A 21,357-nucleotide genomic window follows, 5' to 3' on the forward strand; every position below is an offset into this window, starting at 1 on the left:
TGGGGGAAGATTACCTCAATGTGGTAGTGATTTGTAGTTCACTATTTAAATTTTCATTGTATAGTTCATTCAGTAAAACTCTGTCTCAGATGAGCAGGTATGCCTTCATCATTTTCTGTGTTTTGTCACATGACATATTGTATATCCTCATCTATCCATATTAGTCGACCTACAGAATTAGTCATCCAATTAAACTGACTCTTGTCAGTGGAGAGTATGTTATTTCATAGTTATGCATGATTCAACTATGTGATCCTCTGACCATCATGACCATGTTTATTTAAAAAAATCATTACTGAATGATGTTACTCAGCATATGAACTGCATTCTCTGAGGGCACAGTTTATCTAGGAATCCTAGATAACATGTGTTACAGAATTGTCAAAACTTTATTACAGCAACAACAAGCTCAATTATCATAGACCAGATCTCATGTGCACTGTAAGGAGAAGCAAGTAATGACAATATATTTTTTTTCTGATGAGAAGTTGGGTTACCTTGCCGCTGTGGTGGTCGAGTGGTTATAGTGACGGACTCGCGATGCGAGGATCCGGGTTCGAACCCCACAGTGGTGGTTGGCTGAAGTTGGTTTTCTGTGGTTCCCAACTTCAAGGCGCAAATGCGAGCCGATCTCCCCGTTAAAAAGTCTCGCCACAGAGAGCAACAGTCCTACAATGATAAATCATTCAATCATAACACTTCACTCATAGTTAGAAAAACTAGTGGCAGATGGCAGCACTACACATAACAAGCATTACAGAGAAACAACAAAAAACTTCACGTCAGGTTTCACTACACGTACACGCACATTCCCGCATGTACCGATTCGTTAAGGGGGGCGGGGTGCATGTGTGATGTAGTAGTAGTAGGTAGGGCCTCCAAAAAATGGCTCGGGGATCCATGATGTTCTTAAGTCAGCCACCTCGTTGGGCAATTTGCCTGTTGTGGCATTGTATTTGTATAAGTAACCAACATGATTCGAGACACAAACTTTGCAGTACCTTTCTTTGGTAGTGAGGCAAGAGCCTTTACATTCAATGGGATGACTAATGAAATAAAAATATTCTGGCACACATATTTTCATAATTTCTTACCTTTTACTCGTAAAACATTTTTTATATAGCTTTTATAAATTTCTTTATCAAAAGTTAGTAAAATTCCACCTCTATTGAGTAGTATAGAATGTGCTTATGGTATTTGATTTTGTTAAGATTTTTTTATGACCTCTATTATTTTCAGTTTGTGCAGTTTTATTTATAGATACTGCTATAGTTGTGAAGATCATTGAGTAGTGTTTTTTTCAGTGAGACTACTTTGAATTGGTTCACAGGCCGAAGTGAAATGCTAGTAAAGTATATTTTATGACCTTATATCAATGTCAAAAACATGTGAAGAGCTTAATGTATTACAAAGAATTAATTTTTCAGTGGTGGAATTTCCTTGAAATCAGCAGCTCGTATGGACGAGATGCGTGGGGATATGGGAGGAGCAGCAGTAGTTGCATCAACAATATATGCTGCAGCATCTCTAAAACTTAAATTGAATATAATTGGTAAGCAGAATATTAGTTTTTCTACCAGTTGATACCAAACAAGTTAAGTACCATGAAGCAAACATTGTCTAAAACATTTAATACACAGAATATTTTGGACATTATAATGCAGCAATACCCCAAAATTACCTGATAGGTGGGATTGCTGTGTAGGTCAGGGTACAGTTTTGTATACAAATACATATAAATACTAGTTGATTGGGACCAGAATTTAAAAAAAAAAAAAAAAAAAAAAAACATCAATCTCTCAATTTCTTGGCAGTCACATTGTGAATAGTATTGACACGGACAGTGATCATGGATTGTTATACATTTATAAAAATATATGTATTTTGTGTATATGTATAAATATATATAAGTCAAACTACTTATACTTATTTTCAAGCGAATGTATTTATTTTTTTGTATACTTATTTTCCATTTATTTTTCTTGAGCCAAGTGTTGATCTTGAATAAGTCCAACTTTTTTTGCTAAATTTGTAATTTGCGTGTCTTCAACATACAGTATTGTGTTGTCTGCAAATGAAATCAATTTACCATTTATATTAAGATTGAATATGTCAATAAGGAACAATATTGGCCTAAGGACACCTTTTTTCTTCTTTTTTACTTCTAAGAATGTACTGGACCTCTTTAACTATTTTAACTACTTGTTTTCTATTAAAGTAATATCTTTTGAACTAATTCAATATGTTACCACGTATACTCGATGATGACGATTTTTTTGTGAGTATCATTAAATCCATATAGTCAAAACCTCTTTTTGAAATCCAGAAAAACTGTTATATAATATTTATTATAGTTAAAACCAATGTTCAAATAATTAATCGATTCTAGAATGGCCATTTCTTGTATTTTTATTTTTTTGAAACACATATTGGTTGGAAGTTGAACAGTTCTGATAATTTAGGAAGCTGAGCTGTTAAGAGCCTATGAGTTGTTTTTTCATCACTTTTTTTTTTCTTTTACAAGAATTGATATAGGTCTATAGCAGGGTTGGCAAGTTTTTGATGGTTTAACTGTCACGTCAACATATAAAAATTTCCATTTTAAATACACATGTTCATTTCATGTAATGTTTAGAGTGATTATGTTATACAAAGAATAAGAGGTTAACCATTAAAAACCTTTCTCAAAAAATATCAAAAACCCCAAATATTGCTTTTCAATATAAAAATTTCCATTTTAAATACACACATTAATTGCATTTAATGTTTGCAGTTACTATGTTATGCAAAGAATAAATACTTAATATGATTGTAAAATAATTTTCTACCCTCTACAGAATTATTTTGGACAATATATATGTTTTTTTTCCTTTTAAAATATACAATTTGTATATACAATGATATAATATACAATAAAGCATAGCATAAACGCTGAAGGAAAAACTGGAATTATTTTATATTCTTCAATTCAAGATGATTCTTGACTTTCCAAAATTTCTTCAACTGCTTGTATATCTGTATAGATATAAACATCTGCTGTACTCTTTTTATAACAGATAGGTGTTTAAAAAGTTTTTTAACACCATGTATGTAATGCTGATTTCTGTTATTAAATTATCTAGATAATCACTGACCCTTAAAACAATACCCTTATTGTGGATAACATTAGAATATATAGCAATCAAAATACTAAATTGTAGGACTAAAATGTCCTTTAATTTGGCAGTGCTGGCTTGTATATGATTAAAAAACTCCTGTAACTTATTCTTAGTGCAAAAATAAGAATAAGTTTTTGACTACGATACGGTATATTTACTAACATTTATAATTCAATTGCAATTGTTTTCTGTTTGAAGTTATATCTAAATATGCAAAACAATGCTTTGGGTATCAAGTCAGTCTGCCAGATCTGCTTTGATTAAAAATACTCTTTAAAACTCTGTGAATTTATACAGCCTGAGCTAAGAAATGTTTAGGTGAAAAGAAATGAGTTTAATTAGTGTATTAACAAATGCTGCATGAGAATTTTTAATATGGAATAAAATTTTGGGCAGATCAGAAAATTTGAAATATCAAAATATATATTTTTTGCATAGTTAAGATTCAAAATATAAAACACTTTAATCTACATAAAAGTAAGTGTTTTGCTATTTAACATATCTATCAGGTTTTGCAAAAACTATTTGACATCACTGACAGTAAGTTTTTGACTTTTTTTAATACCAAGCTTATTTCTGAGGTCAGAAACCTATTCTGATCTATCACACATATTTTGAATAAACAGCTCTATTTTGCTAAGTAAATTGAACGCAGGTACTAAGTAGTTCAGATAAAATTGAATATAAAATTATATTTTATAGGTTCTAGACTCTTTTTATGTCAAAAAATTCAAAATTGCAAAGTATAATTAATATTTTGTTTTAATTATTGTAATAAAATGATGTTTAAAAATAAAACTTTGTAATATGCAAAAAAGTAAGGTTTTCATCATGTTGTGTGTTCAAAACATTCAAAAGCATTAATTTACGTTTTAGACGGTTAAACCAGTTTTTGATGCTTGTCATGTCAAAAACCCAACTGTGGTCTATAGTCCAATAAGTTATGTCTCTCCTGATTTGTATGTACAATGTCATATCGTAAATCACTGTAAAAGAATCTGTTTAGTATAGACATTTTTATTTTTTACTATGCCTGTACTACTGTGATTTTTTTTTATGGCTTCATAAAATTCAACTTGCTTTATAACTTCAAACCAGTCTTTAAAAAACACTGTATTTCTTAAAATTCTGTCCAAAAAAATCATCCTGTGTGATATGTTTTGAAAAGACCTTGCTGTATCAAAATAAATAAGGGGATTTTTATGCAGGCAAAACAAGAACTATAGGTTGAAATTCATTGAATATTACAAACTAGGTGCTTTGTTATCAAGGAGCGTCACATTAAACCAGTTTTTCCTAAATTTTTTTTATTCTACTGCCCCCTTCAGAAATGTATTTTCTCATCACTTCCCAACTTATATCCTAACTTATCATCACTCCGCCTACCCATAGGATCCTATATTATGCCCATTATTTCTACTGTAGGGCATGATAACCTAGGTCAATAAGATATTCACTATATATCAGTAAGATTAAAGCACCAAAGGATGTTTTTAGAGGTGTTGCAAATTTGATTCCTGATTTGTCTTCATTGTCAAAAACTTTTCTGACACAGGTAAGATAGAAACTGCAACAATATGACCACAGAAAAAGACTGCTACTGCAAGGAATCGTACATGAGGGATTAGTGCACCAATCTCTCAACTAATCAACAAAAAACAAAATGTCAACCGCTGCCATTTGGAATCAGCAATAAATTGTAAGCCTCAGAGAGTCTAACCAGCCCTCGTGTTCAGAAAATAAGCATAGTGCAATGAAAAGATCAAACTTCAACTACCACGCCAGACCATTCCATCATCCCTTGGGGGGGGGGGGGGTAATATGATGTATTTTTCAAAATCACTTTGGGAAACACTGCATTAAAACTTAAATGTGTAACTTTGCAACAAAGGGTTCTTTAAACATTCATTACTGTAGCCAGTTTGAAAATGAAAATTCAGAATCACCGTGGAAAATAAGGTAAGGTCATATTCTTTCCATTTTATATTTTGATTTTGCTAGTAGATGTCCCAATTAACAACTCCTCCTCTTTGTTGTACCAATTGTCCCATAATGTACCGATTCTAGTACATTCCCGGTTAATGTTTTGTTTCCCAAAAATAAATCATCATTGGATGGCAATAAAGAATGACAACTTTTTTTTTACTTGAGAACATTTATTTAACAATGTTAAGATTAAATTTTACAATTTAAAAGTTTTAGATTCTTCCAATTACAATACAAATTTTAAAGTTTTTAGAATTTTAAAATTAAATATATCACAGAAGTATCACATTAAAATTTGAACGGTCTCACTAGATCTGTCTGACTAGAACATCACTCAAAGTCTATTGAACAGGACCCGTCACTCTATGGAGCCAGCTCCAGTTTCTTTCAGTTAGAGTCCATGGGGATCCATACCTTCTCACAACCGGCTGATGCAGGAAAATTGGAGGAATTCCAACATTTTATGAAGTTATCATCATCTGCAGGATCTCGTCATAGCTGAAGTACCAGTGAGAATGATAGGTGCCAGAGTGGCATGGTGGTAAAATGCTCGTCTACCATCGTGAAGGTTGTTGTCAGGGTCCTGGGTTCGAACCCAAGGGAGGATATTGATAAGATATTTTCCCTAACGAACTCGAGGCGACCACCGATAGACAGCGCCTTCACTTCCAACCCATCTCACTAATGGCAGTAAATTGCACTATAGCGATATGGCCAGAGTTGGTGTTTGGTGAAGTAGTAGTGAGAATGATAGATGAGATTCCCTCCTTATGACCTTTTTAGGGATTGAATTTTGAAAAATCAGAAAAATTTTGAAGCTACTGATCAAATTTCATATTTATAGTTTCAGCGGTTCCAGCTTGGCAATAATTTCTCCATATAAACTTTGAACCCTGTTATGACCCCGTAGGAGTTGAATTTTGAAAAATCTCTTCTTAGTGAGTCTCTACAATGTAAAGTCTTCATTTTAAAATAAAACTACTGACCAAATTTTGTATTTATCTGGTTTAGGGATTTTTTTCTCGCCAATGATCAGTCAGTCAATCGGGAAATGCTGTTTTATATAAATAGATAATAACTTATAGTTTTGTATCGGTGCAGTTATTATTTTTTTTCACATCTCTCATTTATAACGCAAATAAAATATGCCAATCCATTTTTTTCTATCTTTATAATTATTACTAGGTATCATTCCTCTCACTGAGAATATGCCTGGTGGTGCTGCTACAAAGCCTGGCGATGTGGTTTTTGCCATGAATAAAAAATCGATTCAGGTAATTTCTTAATTAAATAAATGCTTTTCAGATTGTGTTGTTGGTTGATATATTTTTTTAAATAAATTCTCTTTCATGTCATAAAAAAAAAAGATTCTTGATATATTAAAACCTTGGTATAAATAAAGGTATATTCAGCAGATCTAAAAAAATATCACTGTATAAGGATTATTGTTATATGAGAAGGTATCACAACACACACACACATCACCTAAGTTTTTTTGTTTGTGACACTTCTTATAGTTTCGCTATGTTAGTAGTACCAGAAATGCACTTGTGAGTGTTATTATTCAGCACATAAAAAATTATTCAGTTATTCACTTTATAAAAATCAATTACTGAGGTAACAATGAATTTACTGTTCCAAATCAGAGCATGTGGCAAGAAGGAATGAAATGGAGGGTGGAGAAACATGTATTTTTATTATACAGTGGATCTCGCTTATAAATGTTTTTGAAAAACAGTCCTAAAAAAACATAAATGGAAAAACACTTTTAACGGAAAATCTTTATTATTATATATACATACATACACACACATATATAGTAAAAGTTGGGACTACACACCACAAAAATAAGTCTACCTAGTGAAACGTTCTAAATGTTATAAGTGGGTTCCACTGTATTTATATATATAAACATAAGACTATTGTTACTATTTCACTTATAACTCCCCGATGTTTTTATGAGAAAAGTGATACATATTTTGTAAAGAAATCAGTGAAATGTGCTGGCTTGAAACATATTAAGAAAAAAAAACAAATTCCAATGATTTAAATACTAATTTATTTTATTGATTGATCTCGTGTTCAGTCGATAGTAATATATTAAATTTAAGAACCATTTATACAGGCAGATTCACAGTTTTTCTCTTTAAACCAATTAGAAACTAATGTATCAATGTTTTTATTCATTCAGTATCTTTTGGAAGTATTGATTCTCTTTTGAGAATTATCAATTAGAATTTTGTGTGCTTGATTCATTGCCTATTTTTCATTAAAAATGTAGTGATCATAGATTATACTATTTCATACTTTTAGCAGCATCAACTTTTTTTCTTACCATCTAATTTTCATCAATTATTTTTAGTTTTTTTAAGGAATAGCTACTTTTGTAACATCATTTTATGTTACTGTTTTTAGAGACCAATGTTTCTATCAATGTAATTTTGCAAGGCATAATAATACAACTCACCAGAAAAGAAAAATTTTTTATATAAATTCACCGATTCATGAAAAAACTACCACAGAGAGAGCAACTGGACTACAATGATACTAATATTCAATCATTGCACTCCACTCACAATTTGAAATAGAGATAGTAGCACTGAAAAATCAGACACAACACTAGAGCTTTTTATCAATCTATCATGTAACTTATTGAGGCTCTACATAACTACTAACTTTTCCTTCATCTTTTTTTATTCAATTGAGATCAGTCACAGGATATCTTAGTTTTTTACCTATTGCTCTCTGTCGTGAGTGGTGTTCACAGTTTAGAGATGTTTATTGCACCGTATTTTTGTGATACTTTTAAAATATCTGCCTTTTTGTTTCTTTATTATTTTTTTGCCAAAATTTTAATTTTTTTATAAATTTGGAAGTTTCTAGGAGTCATTTTCAATGACTGAAAACATTTGATGCATTTCCTGAAACTGTTTCTTAAAGAGGTGTACATGAAAAAGTTTTTAAAATTATAAGTACAAGAGGTCAAGTTCTGATGAGATTGTGGGATTAGGTGGGTCATTATCCTGCATTGATGCACACAACTTCATGTTTTGTAAGAATTTAGTACCAGTGATTCCATTGAGATCTGCCAAGAGCATGTGATTGGAAAATCATTAGTTGCCTCTTGAATAGTAAAAAAACTAGTCAGCATAAACAATGTTGGTTATTTGAAATTTTTTCAAAGAAATATTTTTACATATAAAGTACTTTTCAAACAAAAATTAGAGAAGTTTGTTGTATAGAGACTGTTTCATAATCTGGTGAAAATCCTTCATAACAATATTATTCTCTGGTTCCTATGCACTTGTCATAGTGTTAGAAATTTCATCTATAATGATAAATCCCTTATAACAATAGGTTTTATCTAGTCCCTTGAGTATCCAGGATTTTCATTTTACCTGATAAATATTGTTTTTGCAATCCCACCTAAACCTAAAAAAAAATTACTTTCAGGTAGATAACACGGATGCTGAAGGTCGTCTTATTTTAGCTGATGGTTTATGCTATGCACAAACATTCTCACCCTCCCTCATAATGGATGTAGCAACATTAACAGGTACATTTTTCTTTAAGAATGTTATTGTTTTTTCAGTTTCAATTCATCAATATTGCATTTAATTTGTTGCTGAGAAAGATTTTGCTTACTGCAAACTCATATTTACATTCCAAACAATAACCACCAAATTTAGACCAAAATAATTGAGGGAAAAACCCCAAAACAATTCAATATTTTGTGTAAAAGTACCATATTCCTCTTCATTAGTCAGCATGCTTTAGAACTCTGGGGACACCAATTTTTGAATGTTGGTGTCTGGTCTATTCCAGACATGCCAGGAAAAAAAAGGTTTGATGAACATCACAGAATACATTCAAAAGACTGATACCAATTTATATTAAGTGTAAATCATGGACAAAAATTTTTTTTCACTGTCGCAAATGTGTTCCGTCAAAGAATTTGATAACAGTGAAAACATTTTAGAATTCACTAATTGTTCTAATTTAAATATATTGCCAATCTAACACAAAATACATATATTTTGGAGGATTTTTTTTTGTCCCATGTTCAGTGATTGAAGAAATATGCCACTTTGCATTACTACATCATGTTTGCTTTGTAATTCTTCAAAATTTTTTTTCTCTGCCTATTCCAATCTTACATTCCTATGATCAAGGATAAAAATGATTTGCAATCTATTTATGTAATCATTAAAAACTCTTCTAATCTGTGTGAAAAATATACTTTGCATTCAATATTTTTAATAAATCCGGATTTTTGTGGTACAGCAACAGCAAACGTAATGTTCAAACTATCTGAACATAGAGATAGACAGCTTTTTCTCACCCCACTATATCAAGGAAACAGATAGTTGTGATTTGATCACAACTGAACTTGTGATGTTGACGTCCAAGTGACGTTGCTGTTACGTTATTAGACACTAGTGCCAGTATATGATATAAATTCTGAGCTCGCTCTTATCTGGTTACTAGTCACTTACTAACATGTAGTCGTTCCGATATTAGAGTTATACTTTAATGTTCTTCTGCCTGTGCATTCTCTGCAATATCACAACAATGACGATGATGAAAAGTCAAGAAGATCTCTCTCTCTGGATATCTGTGTGCTACCAACTGGAGGCTGTGGGCCGTCCAAATGATAGTTTTAATTCTTAAATTTTAGTTCGCGGGAGAAAAACATTTCTTTGAAATTCAGTTTACTTCGGTAATGCGATAGCCACCCTCGGTACGATTTCAGAATTTGATGTCTCAAATCCGTCAACATGGGACTTATATGTGGAGCAGTTAACATATTTCATGGAAGCTAATAAAATTAGCGAGGATTCCAAAAAACATGCAACCTTGATAGCAGTATGCAAAATAAAAACCGTATTTATTATTCGCTCATTCATTACGCCAGCCAAAATTTCAGACGAGTTATAATGAGCTAATCCTTGTCTTGAAAAATCACTTCATTCCCAAGTCATTGGTCATTTATTTGCGATTTTTGTTTCATAAGCGTATACAATGGCTTCAGGAAGGTATTAATGCTTATTTGAATGAATTGAAGCGATTGGCCGAGGTGATTTTGCGTAACCTTGTGGGAAAGATTACATGATCAACTCGTATGCGGATTGCACGATCAAAGCATTCAAAAGCAATTGTTAGCTGAAGCTGATTTAAAGCTTGATGGTATTTCCAAAGCATTGGCAAATGAATCTGCTTCTTCACAGGTCCGCAAAATCCTTTCAGAAAATGTTATCAGCTCCGATCCTAATTCTATTGATTGCATTAAAACAAGAAAAAAACAACTTGCATCTAAAAGTAAAAAATTCTAGTGAAAATTCCCTGTCCTCATGTAAAATATGTGTCACAGGTGCGGCGATCATCATGATAGTGCAGTTTTGTAGATTTAAAAATATGATGTGTAGGATTTGTGGACTAAAGGGTTGCATTCAATGAGTGTACCACATGAAAAAAGTTGGAAAAAAACACTGGTCGCATGTTGCAGAGGTTTCTGCGTACCCCAGCAGTGACGATTACTGTTTGAACTCTGTTTGTGAATATAATTATTTAAAGCAGAGTATGATCGTTCAACTTGAAGGTCACGATGTGCGCATGGAGGTCGATTCCGGATTGTATTCTTCAAATGAGTTTTTGGATCGAAAAGTCCTGAACTGATTAATACATTCATTCGATTGTCTGATTGTCAGAGGAAAAAAAATTTCCTGAAGGGGAAATCCATTGTTAATGTGAAATTTAAAAATTATTCATGTGATTTGGAATTGTTAGTGGCTAGTTCGAATCGCACCAATATTTTGGTATGTTCATGTTCGTGGTTTGATCCCCTAGGCATTTGTATAACGGGAGTCAATGCTACTACTGGACCCTATTGATGAGGTTTTAAGGGAGTTTCCGAAATTTTTTGAAAATTGATTGGGTTCTTATTCTGGACCTGAAGTCAGGCTCCCTATTGATCCTAAAGTATCTCCAGTTTGCTGTAAAGTGTGAAATGTGCCTTTGGCACTGAGGCCGAAAATCAAAAAGGCATTAAAGGGGTTACTTGACGAAGGGGGTCATTGAACCGATTGACAATTCACAATGGATTACTCCGGTTGTCCCTGTAATAAAGCAAAACTGAGAGGTTCAATTATGTGGCGATTATAAAATAACTCTCATTAAAGCCATGATCCCCTTTCCATATCAAATTCCGGCATTCAGTAGCCTATTATCGAACTTGAAGGGTAGAGGCTACTATGCTAAGATAGACCTTGCGCAGGCATACTTGCAGCTCAGGGTGGATAAGGAATCTGCTGAAGCCCAAACCATCATTACTCACAAAGGCACCTTCAAGGTGAATAGATTGCAGTTTAGAGTGAATGTAGCCCCCGGTCTGTTTCAAAGCATCATTGAGCAATTGCTTGCAGATTTGGAAGGGGTAGTACCATACTTTGATGATGTGCTTATAAGAGCAGAATCCATTGACATGTTAGTGGTATGCTTATGTCAGGTCCCGAGTAGACTCAAGGGTGCCAGTCTTCATGCGAAGAAGGAAAAATTCCTTTTTAGGGTGAGATAAGTCAAATTTCTGGGATTCAGAGTGAATTCTGAAGGTATACACCCATCCAAGTCCAAAGTCGAGGTAATTTATGTGGCCCTATTCCAAAAGATAAGCGGCAGTTGCGAGCTTTCTTGGACCTGATTAATTTCTATCATAGCTTTTTGAAAGAGAAGGCCACGATAGCTGAGCCGTTGCATTGACATTTGGACAAGAATACTTCATGGCGATGGGCTAAAGAGCATATGAAAGCCTTTGAAGCCTTGAAGAGGTTCATCTCTTCTGGAAGTGTATTAGTTCCGTTCAATGAATCTCTGCCCATTGTGCTGACTTGTGATGCATCTCCTTATGGGATAGGTTCTGCATTAAGCCATAGACTTTCCGATGGTAGATGGTTATAACACATCAATGGCATCTCTGATATGACTTTGTTTTAATCCATCGTTCCGGCAAAAGCATATGTCATGCTGATGCATTGAGTAGGTTGCCTAAACCCATACCAGAGTGCAACATTCCTATACAATTAGAAATTTTGATCATGGAGTATCTTTCGTCTCCACCACTAACAGCCGTACAAATTGGAAAATTAACCTTAAAAGATCTCATTCTTTCTTGTGTCCTAAATTTTGTACTGAGAGGATGGCTGGAGCAGAAGTTGGGTACTGAATTTCAAACACATTACATTAAATGTAATGAATTATTAGTGCTCAAAAATTGCTTATTATGGGGTAATCGAGTTGTTATTCCTAGACCTGGACGTTCACAGGTTTTGTGCAAGCTGCACACAAAGGCATCGAACGCATGAAAGCGCTGGCTCGAAGCTACGTATGGTGACCAGGAAAGGACTCCAATATTCACAAGCATGTATCCACTTGCTGGGAGTGCCAACAGACCTGGCAAAATCCATCTCGAGTGCCAGTCTATCCATGGGAGGTGTGACAACAGTGCCATGGTCAAGATTACATGTCGACTTTGTAGGTCCCTTTTAAGAAAAGAAGTTCATGATAATTGTGGACTCCTTCTCAAAGTGGTGTGAAGTTAAGATCATGTTGTCTACTACTGCGTTGTGTATAATTGATGTGCTGCGGGAAGTGTTCGCCACTCATGGTATCCCGGATTCTATAGTGTCAGATAATGGACCACCGTTTTCATCTCTTGAGTATCGAAAATTTCTCGAATCCAGCTCCATCTGCGTTGTACTAGTTGCACCTCACAGAGCTGCGGAAAACAGGCAAGCTGAACGTTTCATTCAAACTACCAAAGATGCATTAAAACGCATCGTATTCAGCTCATGGCGAAAGCAACTCTTCCAGTTGCTATTATATCAGCATATTACGCCATGCAGTTCTGCAGGATAGAGTCTGGCATAACTGTTGATGGGAAGGAGATTGCACACCTGCTTAGACCACTTGCATCTCAGTTTCGTGGGATATCAACGAGAAAATCAAGAGCTCAAATTCGAGTCAGATAATCGGAAAGTGAGTAGATTTTCTCTGGAAGATCCAGCAGTGTGAAAAATTACGTGCAACGACCGTGTTGGGTCCTAGCTACCGTTGTCAAACAGACAGGTCTGGTTTTGTATCAGGCAATGAAACCATGTGGAGATCTTGTGAAACATCACGTAGATCGGATGAGTAATCATGTGGTGAAGTCACCGGGTGAAGATTGAACAGTTCCCGAACCTGCAAAAGAACCTAGAGTTCCAGACGAACAGCAGACTCCTGTTGCAAGCCGATGAGTCCTCCAAGGTCGTAGCTGGTCAATTTGTCGCACTCAACTTGTCGCGCATCAATTTGTCGCAAAGCCAATTCGTCGCAGTGCCAATTCGTTGCGGTACAAATTCGTCGCAGAGCAAATTCGTCGCAGAGCCAATTCGTCGCAGTGCCAATTCGTCGTGGTACAAATTCGTCGCAGTGACAATTTCTCGTGTAACCAATTCGTCAGGATGTCAATTTATCGCAGAGTCAACTCGTCATGCGATCTGTATGTAGGTTTTTTGTCTCATACGTGAAAAAATAAACATGAAGAAAAGTTTTTTTCCATCAAGAAATGCACACAGTTTACTAAATTTTTTTTTTTGTCATTTCGAAAAAAATCATCGAAATTACATCAAAATTAAAATTACAATTGATATTAATGTTTTATTATTCAATTATTGTAAATGTTAAAAAAATCATTTTTTCTATGATAAAATTTTAAAATTCTGTAAAAAAATGTCGGTGTTTATGATATTCCCCATATTACAGTACAGCGGAGTCTCTCTTTAAGTGTAAACTTGTATCTGTCCCATGTGGAATCGAGACTCCCACCAACATTAACCACTACAGTATCTCCACAAGAACCTGAAATAATTAATAATTTAATTTAATTAATATTTCATTTTCACCAGATAAGCCACACTTGTTGTTTCTCTCGAGATTTCCATTACTCGTAGCGAGGGGAGTTGGGGCGCACACCGAGATGATAAATTGCGATCACATACGTTTTCAAAATTTAATTTGCACCGGATAAGTTGCTCAAGTTAAAAACTCAAAAAATCCAACCAATAAAGTTCATAGGTTACATTCGAGCAAATGCAACCGATAATCTTATTGGTTGAATTTTTCAAGTTTTATAAAAGGACTTTTAGAACACTTTCGTAGTGTAATGCTGGCCTTAGATATATTGTCGGTAAAAAATTCCTCAAAGATGTATTCTCTACATGGCAGATACATATTCAATAGTGAATTAGGGCCATTCAAGTATTACGTAAGCAGATTTTCAGCTATTTTTGACCCCCCTCCCTTGTCAGCAAAAATCAGCAAAACACTGACCCCCCTCCCCTGTCAGCAAAATTTCACCAGCACCTTAGAATATTTCATATCTTCAAAAAGGGGTGGTTGATGACGTAAGCGACCTGCAACCCCCCCCCCCCCGCCATCAAAAGTCAACAAATCCGAAACTCCCTCCCCGATCCTGACGTAATACTTGAATGACCCCTTAGGCAAATTGTGCTTTGGGATGGGCATTGATCCTAATTTATCATCTTGGTGTGTTCCCGCAACACCCCTCGCTGCGAGAAATGGAGATCCCGCCAGAAAGCGGGAGTGCGGCTTATACGGTGAAAATTTAATTTTGAAAATTTATTTCATCGTAATTTATCATCTTGGTGTGTTCCCGCAACACCCCTCGCTGCGAGAAATGGAGATCCCGCCAGAAAGCGGGAGTGCGGCTTATACGGTGAAAATTTATTTCATCGTAATTTATCATCTTGGTGTGTTCCCGCAACACCCCTCGCTGCGAGAAATGGAGATCCCGCCAGAAAGCGGGAGTGCGGCTTATACGGTGAAAATTGAATTTTAAAAATTTGTTTTATTGTAATTTATCCTCTTGGTGTGTTCGCCCAACGCCCCTCGCTGCGAGAAATGGAGATCCCGCCAGAAAGCGGGAAGTGTGGCATGAATACCATGAAAACTGAATTTTGAAAATTTATTTGATCGGCGTACTGACTCTGCGACAAATTTGTACCGCGACGAAATGAGTCTGCGACAAATTTGCACCGCGACGAACTGACTCTGCGACAAATTTGTACCGCGACGAAATGAGTCTGCGACAAATTTGTACCGCGACGAAATGAGTCTGCGACAAATTTGTACCGCGACGAAATGAGTCTGCGACAAATTTGTACCGCGACGAGTTTGTAGCACGACAAATTGTCGTGCGACAAGTTGAGCGCGACCCCTCCAAGGTTCCTATTCAGCCATGTCCAGTTCACCCATTTATTGCTTTCTCTCGAGCAAAGAGAGTGGTGTCCAATCCGAAGAGGTATGGCATCGACAACTTCGCATAATGTTTTAGCAAGGGGGAAAGAATGTTGTGATTTGATCACAACTGAACTTGTGATGTTGACGTCCAAGTGACATTGCTGTTATGTTATTAGACACTAGCACCAGTATATGATATAAATTGTGAGCTCGCTGTTATCTGGCCATTATTCTCTTACTAACATGTAGTCTTTCGGATATTAAAGTTATACTTTCACATTCTTCTGCCTGTGCATTCTCGGCAATATCACAACACACATATTTTCTGAATTTTATGCCAAGATGAACTCTGAAGGAAGAGTCATCTGGTCTCTGCCAGGACTCACACCCAGGTCCTCCAGCATGTTTGTTCGGAATGCAAGAGGGCCTGGGTTCGAGTCCTGGCAGAGACCAGACGACTTTTCCTTCCAAGTTCACCTCAGTGTAATATCTGGAAAATTTCAGTCTCTTTAATATCTGTACATAGTTTTTAAAACAGAAAGTATCCTAAAATTCCGAGAACAGACAAGGTTTAAATCAGCTAATCTAATAGATTTTTACAGTGTATATATTCAAGAATTATCTGGAATTTGTGATTTTAATTTCCTGGTATATATTATATGCTGGTCTCCCTTACTGTTTATTGTCATACATGGTTAGCTGCAGAAAAACTATTTGACTGGTATGTGGGAGAATGATTGGTAGAAGGAGAGTTATAATGCAATAAGTGTAGTTTAAACATTTGGTATTGCTTACTGCACCATTTCATGTGTATGGGTAGCCATTTGAAACAGTAGTACAGCCCTGCAAAAGATTGTTAGTGCTTGCCAAAGAAAAAAAATTGGTCAAAGCTTTGAACAAGGTGCAGCTTTATTATGTAAAACTAAGGTAGATTAAAGAATTTTGCGAAAAAAAAAAGAGAAGTGAAAAGTCTAACTATTCCAAAAAGTTTTTCTATCTGGTTTTCTACAGTTCTTTTACCTCTATGAAATAAATATTTTTTTCCTTTCATTCCATAGATGAAATGAGCTGTTACAAACTAATATGAATTAGGTGAATGATTTTTTTTTTATGTAAGGGGGCAGTTTTTTTTAAACAAGACACATAAGTAATAATATCTTTGTTTGATAATAACACAATACAGAAAAAACGAATGAATATTCAAACAACAAGGGAAAGCCCTAAATTCTTACCACATTATCTGACTTGATTGAAAGTACCTTTTTCCACTGGTGCTGAGCTACCATAAGCTGAGATTTTCACAACACAACTGAGATCTCAGTCAACTATATATTGTGGTTATGTACAGCGTAAAAAGGAAAGTCCCTAGCCCACATTTTACTGGCAAACCATTGATCTTAGAGGCATACTTTCAATTAGGAAAAGTATCCAAATAACGTGTAGACCTTAGATATGTCATTCATATTTCGAGGCAAAACTAACTTTTTATACAGACTTATCTTCAAACACCCAATTAGAAAGTTGTTGTTGTCTCTTCTGAGGCCAACAAAAGTTCCATGTTTGTAAGTAAAATATTCACTGAGATATTTGAATTCCAAAATTGGAAAAGAACAACATAAATCTGTGAATGAAGCATTGTTGGTTAGTTTATGCTGTTCTTTCCCAATTTTTCTCAAATTTTTGAATTCAAATATCTCAGTGAATATCTCACTCACAAACATGGAAGTTTTTGTTGGCCCCAGAGGAGATAAGGCAACAACTTTCTAATTGGTTTTTTGAGGACAGGGTGTCTGTATAAAAAGTTAGTTTTCGTATTTTAATAACTGTACAACCCCTTGCAGTATGAATGATGTATCTAAGGTCTACACGTTATTTGGATACTTTTTCTAATTGGAAGTATGCCTCTAGGATCAAAGGTTCACCACTAAAATGTGGCCTGGGCAAGGATTCTCAAACATTTTCAACTCGTGGTCCCTTATCCTAATCAGCTCTTCTCCACTGCTTCCCAGAGCAGTTGAACAAAGGATTTCTTCAAAAACCTTTGTCAAGCTCGACGCCCTTGGCAAAGGTTGCCGGAGCACTGTTTGAGATCCCCTTGCCTAAGGATTTTCCTTACTACCGTGTATATATTTTTTGAATACACCGGTAGAGTGCCAAAATCCATTGGAAATTTGTGGCTTTTCACCTTTATTGGTGGTTTCTTCTTCATTGTGAATACGAGTTTTTTTCAACTCTTCGATACTGTGAAGTTGTCTTTATGCTTTAGGAGCAATAATGGTTTGCTTGGATGGAGCAGCAGCAGGAGTGTTTGCTAATGAATCATTATTTTTGGAGGAACTACAAAAGGTAAGTCATAGTTTATCTTGACTGTATGAGTAACGAATATGAAAACTTAACTACCATAATATTTCCAGTATTACAATACAAATTCTAAAATCGTGAACCCTTGGGATGCATTCTAGTTCTATAAATTTCTGCATTTATTTTGTCTTAAAAAATTAAATTTATTAAATTGTCTTTCAAAAATTAATGCAAAGAAGTTTGTGAAATATCTTTTCTCCCTTAAAAATTGCAACACTCCAATGCAAAAGTTTAGGTGTTAAAACAATATTATCCCTTAAAATTGAAGGAATATTTTAAAATATCTATTTTTAGTAGGAAAATTGCACATTGCAAAAGTTTTTCCACAGTCATAAGTTTCTGAGACTAGTCACAGAATGTCCCAATTTAAAATAAATGATGTCTTGACACTGATTACTGAAGTTTACCACATAATAGTATCAATAGGTCAAGATGCTATGAGTATAAAAGATTAATTTTGTTAAAATAATAAAAATATGAAATGTGGTAACTATAGTAGGAATGGGACAAATAGAGTGATTTGGCTGAATAACTGAATATTTGGCCAAATATCAATTTTCTTAAAATTCACCACAATTATGAATAAAATTGGTGTTTTTAATTGGAAATAAAATTATTAGTAACTTCAAATGATTGATATTGTAGTTTAATTATGCAAATTATTATTTAAATAAATATTGACAAACTGGTAATTAAAAGATTTTTATTGCCATGATACTGACAATCAAATTTAACGATGATATATTGTATTTTAATATTACTTACAGAATCAATTTTTTTCAACACTTGTTACAATTTTGCATCTAATTAAGAAATTATAAATCATTATTTACTCTCAACTAGTAAATGCATCAGAAACTTTGACTTACTTTCTTATTTTTCCTCTTCTTTGCCCCTTTCAGTAGCTCAATATGTATCTGGTCTTGGTACATCATCTCTATACTCTATGTGTAGCTCATGCTCACTTCTACCTTATTGCAGTAGGATTCTATTTTCAGTTTCATGTTTTCCTTATCCTAGAAATTCACCCTGACATAAACCTCTTCCAGAAAAAGGGATATACACTCCACAATAAAATACTATCAGTAGATTTTTAATTTATGGAAAAAATTCCAATTAATGAAAATTTTCTAAAATTAGTTTGTTCATGCTTACATTTAGATAAATATTTGGCAGAATACCTAAGCAGAGTTGCCAACTGTTACAGATTTTCCGTAGTTTATACAGACAGCCGCAATGAACTACGGAGCTACAGGAGATGCTCTAAATACTGCAGAAATCTGTTTAAAAATATCGGGTCTTTGAGTTTCTTGTGATGTTTTAGATGTTTCTATAAAATTGCATCAATCTTTACCATAACAATGAATTCGTATGCGCATGTGGGAGAGTTCGAGAGAAGATAAACTCGGAGCGAATCTGTTTTGTCTGTGCACGGAAGCCAATCCCTTAAGTCGCATCTAAACTCGCCACTCTACTCGATGCAAAAACCTGTTTTCTGTCAAAACCACCCCATGCTGTGGGCTAAAAACAGGTTTTTTAATGGTTCAGTGTGGTGACGGGTCCGGACCCAGCTTCATTTTCATAATGCATCATCATAGGTGCCATAGGAGCTCTCATACGAAGAAAATGGATTGGGGTCTAGGATAGGGTTGGTAGACGTTCGTAAATACGGCCCACAAGGGCGTATGCAGGTTGAGATTGCATTGAGTATTCGTGAATTATTAAGGGACTCAGCGACCTCAGAACATTGCTTTGGGACTTTGGGATGTGGGGCTCATGCGGCCAGAGCCATCTAGGTTCTAGTGCCACTGGGGTGCTGTATTTAATACAAAGCCACTACTGGCAAAATGCTGAATGAGGTGGTGTTAATGAACTTTGAATTAAAATTTAAAAAAAATTAATTTTTGAGTGATTACTTTTATTGTACTATGATTATGTTGTCCTGGGGATACCCCCATAGCAAAGCTGAACATTCATCATTACTGATGAGCTTTAAGCCAATGTTGGTATGTCTGCCTAAGTATGATTTAGCCGAACCAAATATTTGGAAAGGGCCAAATAGCAGCCGAATATTCGTACCATCTCTAGTAGGTAACAGTGGTTCACAAATTTCAACAATCATGAATGATTTAAAAAGTATCTAATGAGCGCTATACGAAGGAAATGAGTTCTCAGAAAGCAAAAAATGCTAAAAAAAGAGAAAACAATATGCTCAGTAAAAAGGTTATTTTCAATTCGGAATTCTAAAATTTAATTTTAAAAAATTAAAAATAAAGAAGATTTTTTCAAAAGTTTTGCCGCAGAAAAACACAAAATATTATGTGTATTTGCTAGTTTTTTTCTTATTTGAACAATATATGGCAGCACTGAAAATATAATGTGCACAAGCCCAAAAATACTGATACTGCCAGGGATACCAGCATGACACTATCATTTGCAGGTTATGAACAAAGCTGCCAGTTATTTTCAAAACTAAAAAGGTTTGTCTAAATTTATGCATGTTTCTGTGGGGAGTCTTATTGCTTGCTGTTATGACTTTTATTTTAAAAAAAAACACCAGCTTGTGTTTGCGCCTTAAAGTTGAAAAACTGCAGAAAACCAATTTCAGTGGACCATCACTGCGTGGTCCCAGCCTAGATCACATAGAGGATGCACATTAAACATACGAACTATCATAATACTAAATTCATGATTCTGCAATTTCAGTGGGACCCAGTGCATGTATCTATTCTTGTTAATGAGGTTAAACTGTATTAAACTTCTGGCAAATATGTTGGTATGCAGTCAAATCCCATTTTGACGAATACCATTATAGCAAAAATCTCATTTTGACGAATACTTTTCTAATCCCCCAGATAAGTTTACATAGGAACAATGCAAAAACCTGGAATTCCTTTATAGCAAAATTTCATTATAATGAAGTGATTTCTCCATTCTCTTGGAGTTCGTTGTAACGGAATTTGACTGTACACAAAACATCTTGCTTTATTTTATTTTCATTCTAAACAAACTAAATTAAAATAAATTTCTACTCTGAAACGTACGCTGAAGAGAAAACTTATGCTAAGCTATTATAGAAAGCTATTTTTACCAAGCTAAAAACAGTTTCAGCTGAACCAATATGTTGTTTCAAAAGTTAGGAGGAATTTATTTCTTGGAATATATAGTTAGTTATTTTTCATTTGTTTCAGGCATCTTACATTACAGGGGATAGAATTTGGAAAATGCCTTTGTTCAATTATTTCTCTCACAAAGTGAGGAAAAGTGATCTTGCAGATCTCAATAACATTGCAGGAAAAGGTTTTGGAGGATCTTGTATTGCTGCTGCTTTTCTTAAGGTAATTGATGTTCGGGCTTAATGTGAATGTCTGTACTGTGTGTTTTTTACCCTCTCACCGCCATTTATGCCTAACCTGATGCATAGCATTGCCTGAGTCCACAGTCCTAATTGCATAGCATTGCCTACAATGCTGAGATAACTGAAAAATGAGCCCAGAGATTTTGTACAGCGCACTTCTCAATTGAACATTATTTACTCCACCACCTTATCAGCTCA

General features: G+C 34.7%; 1 protein-coding gene across 1 annotated transcript in view; it reads left to right on the plus strand.

Moving 5' to 3' along the window:
• Window positions 1-21,357, plus strand: part of LOC149065833 (cytosol aminopeptidase-like) — a 93,277-nt gene that overhangs the window by 56,769 nt on the left and 15,151 nt on the right. Inside the window, exons 9-13 of the mRNA XM_089254052.1 lie at window positions 1,428-1,552; window positions 6,330-6,418; window positions 8,598-8,700; window positions 17,707-17,786; window positions 20,993-21,139. Coding sequence (XP_089110178.1) covers window positions 1,428-1,552; window positions 6,330-6,418; window positions 8,598-8,700; window positions 17,707-17,786; window positions 20,993-21,139 — 544 coding nt within the window. The remainder of the gene's footprint in view (window positions 1-1,427; window positions 1,553-6,329; window positions 6,419-8,597; window positions 8,701-17,706; window positions 17,787-20,992; window positions 21,140-21,357) is intronic.

Source organism: Pholcus phalangioides, unplaced genomic scaffold, assembly GCF_987345545.1.
Source record: "Pholcus phalangioides strain wild (caught in Gottingen) unplaced genomic scaffold, Ppha-v1.0 ptg000039l_1, whole genome shotgun sequence".
NCBI classification, from domain to species: domain Eukaryota; kingdom Metazoa; phylum Arthropoda; class Arachnida; order Araneae; family Pholcidae; genus Pholcus; species Pholcus phalangioides.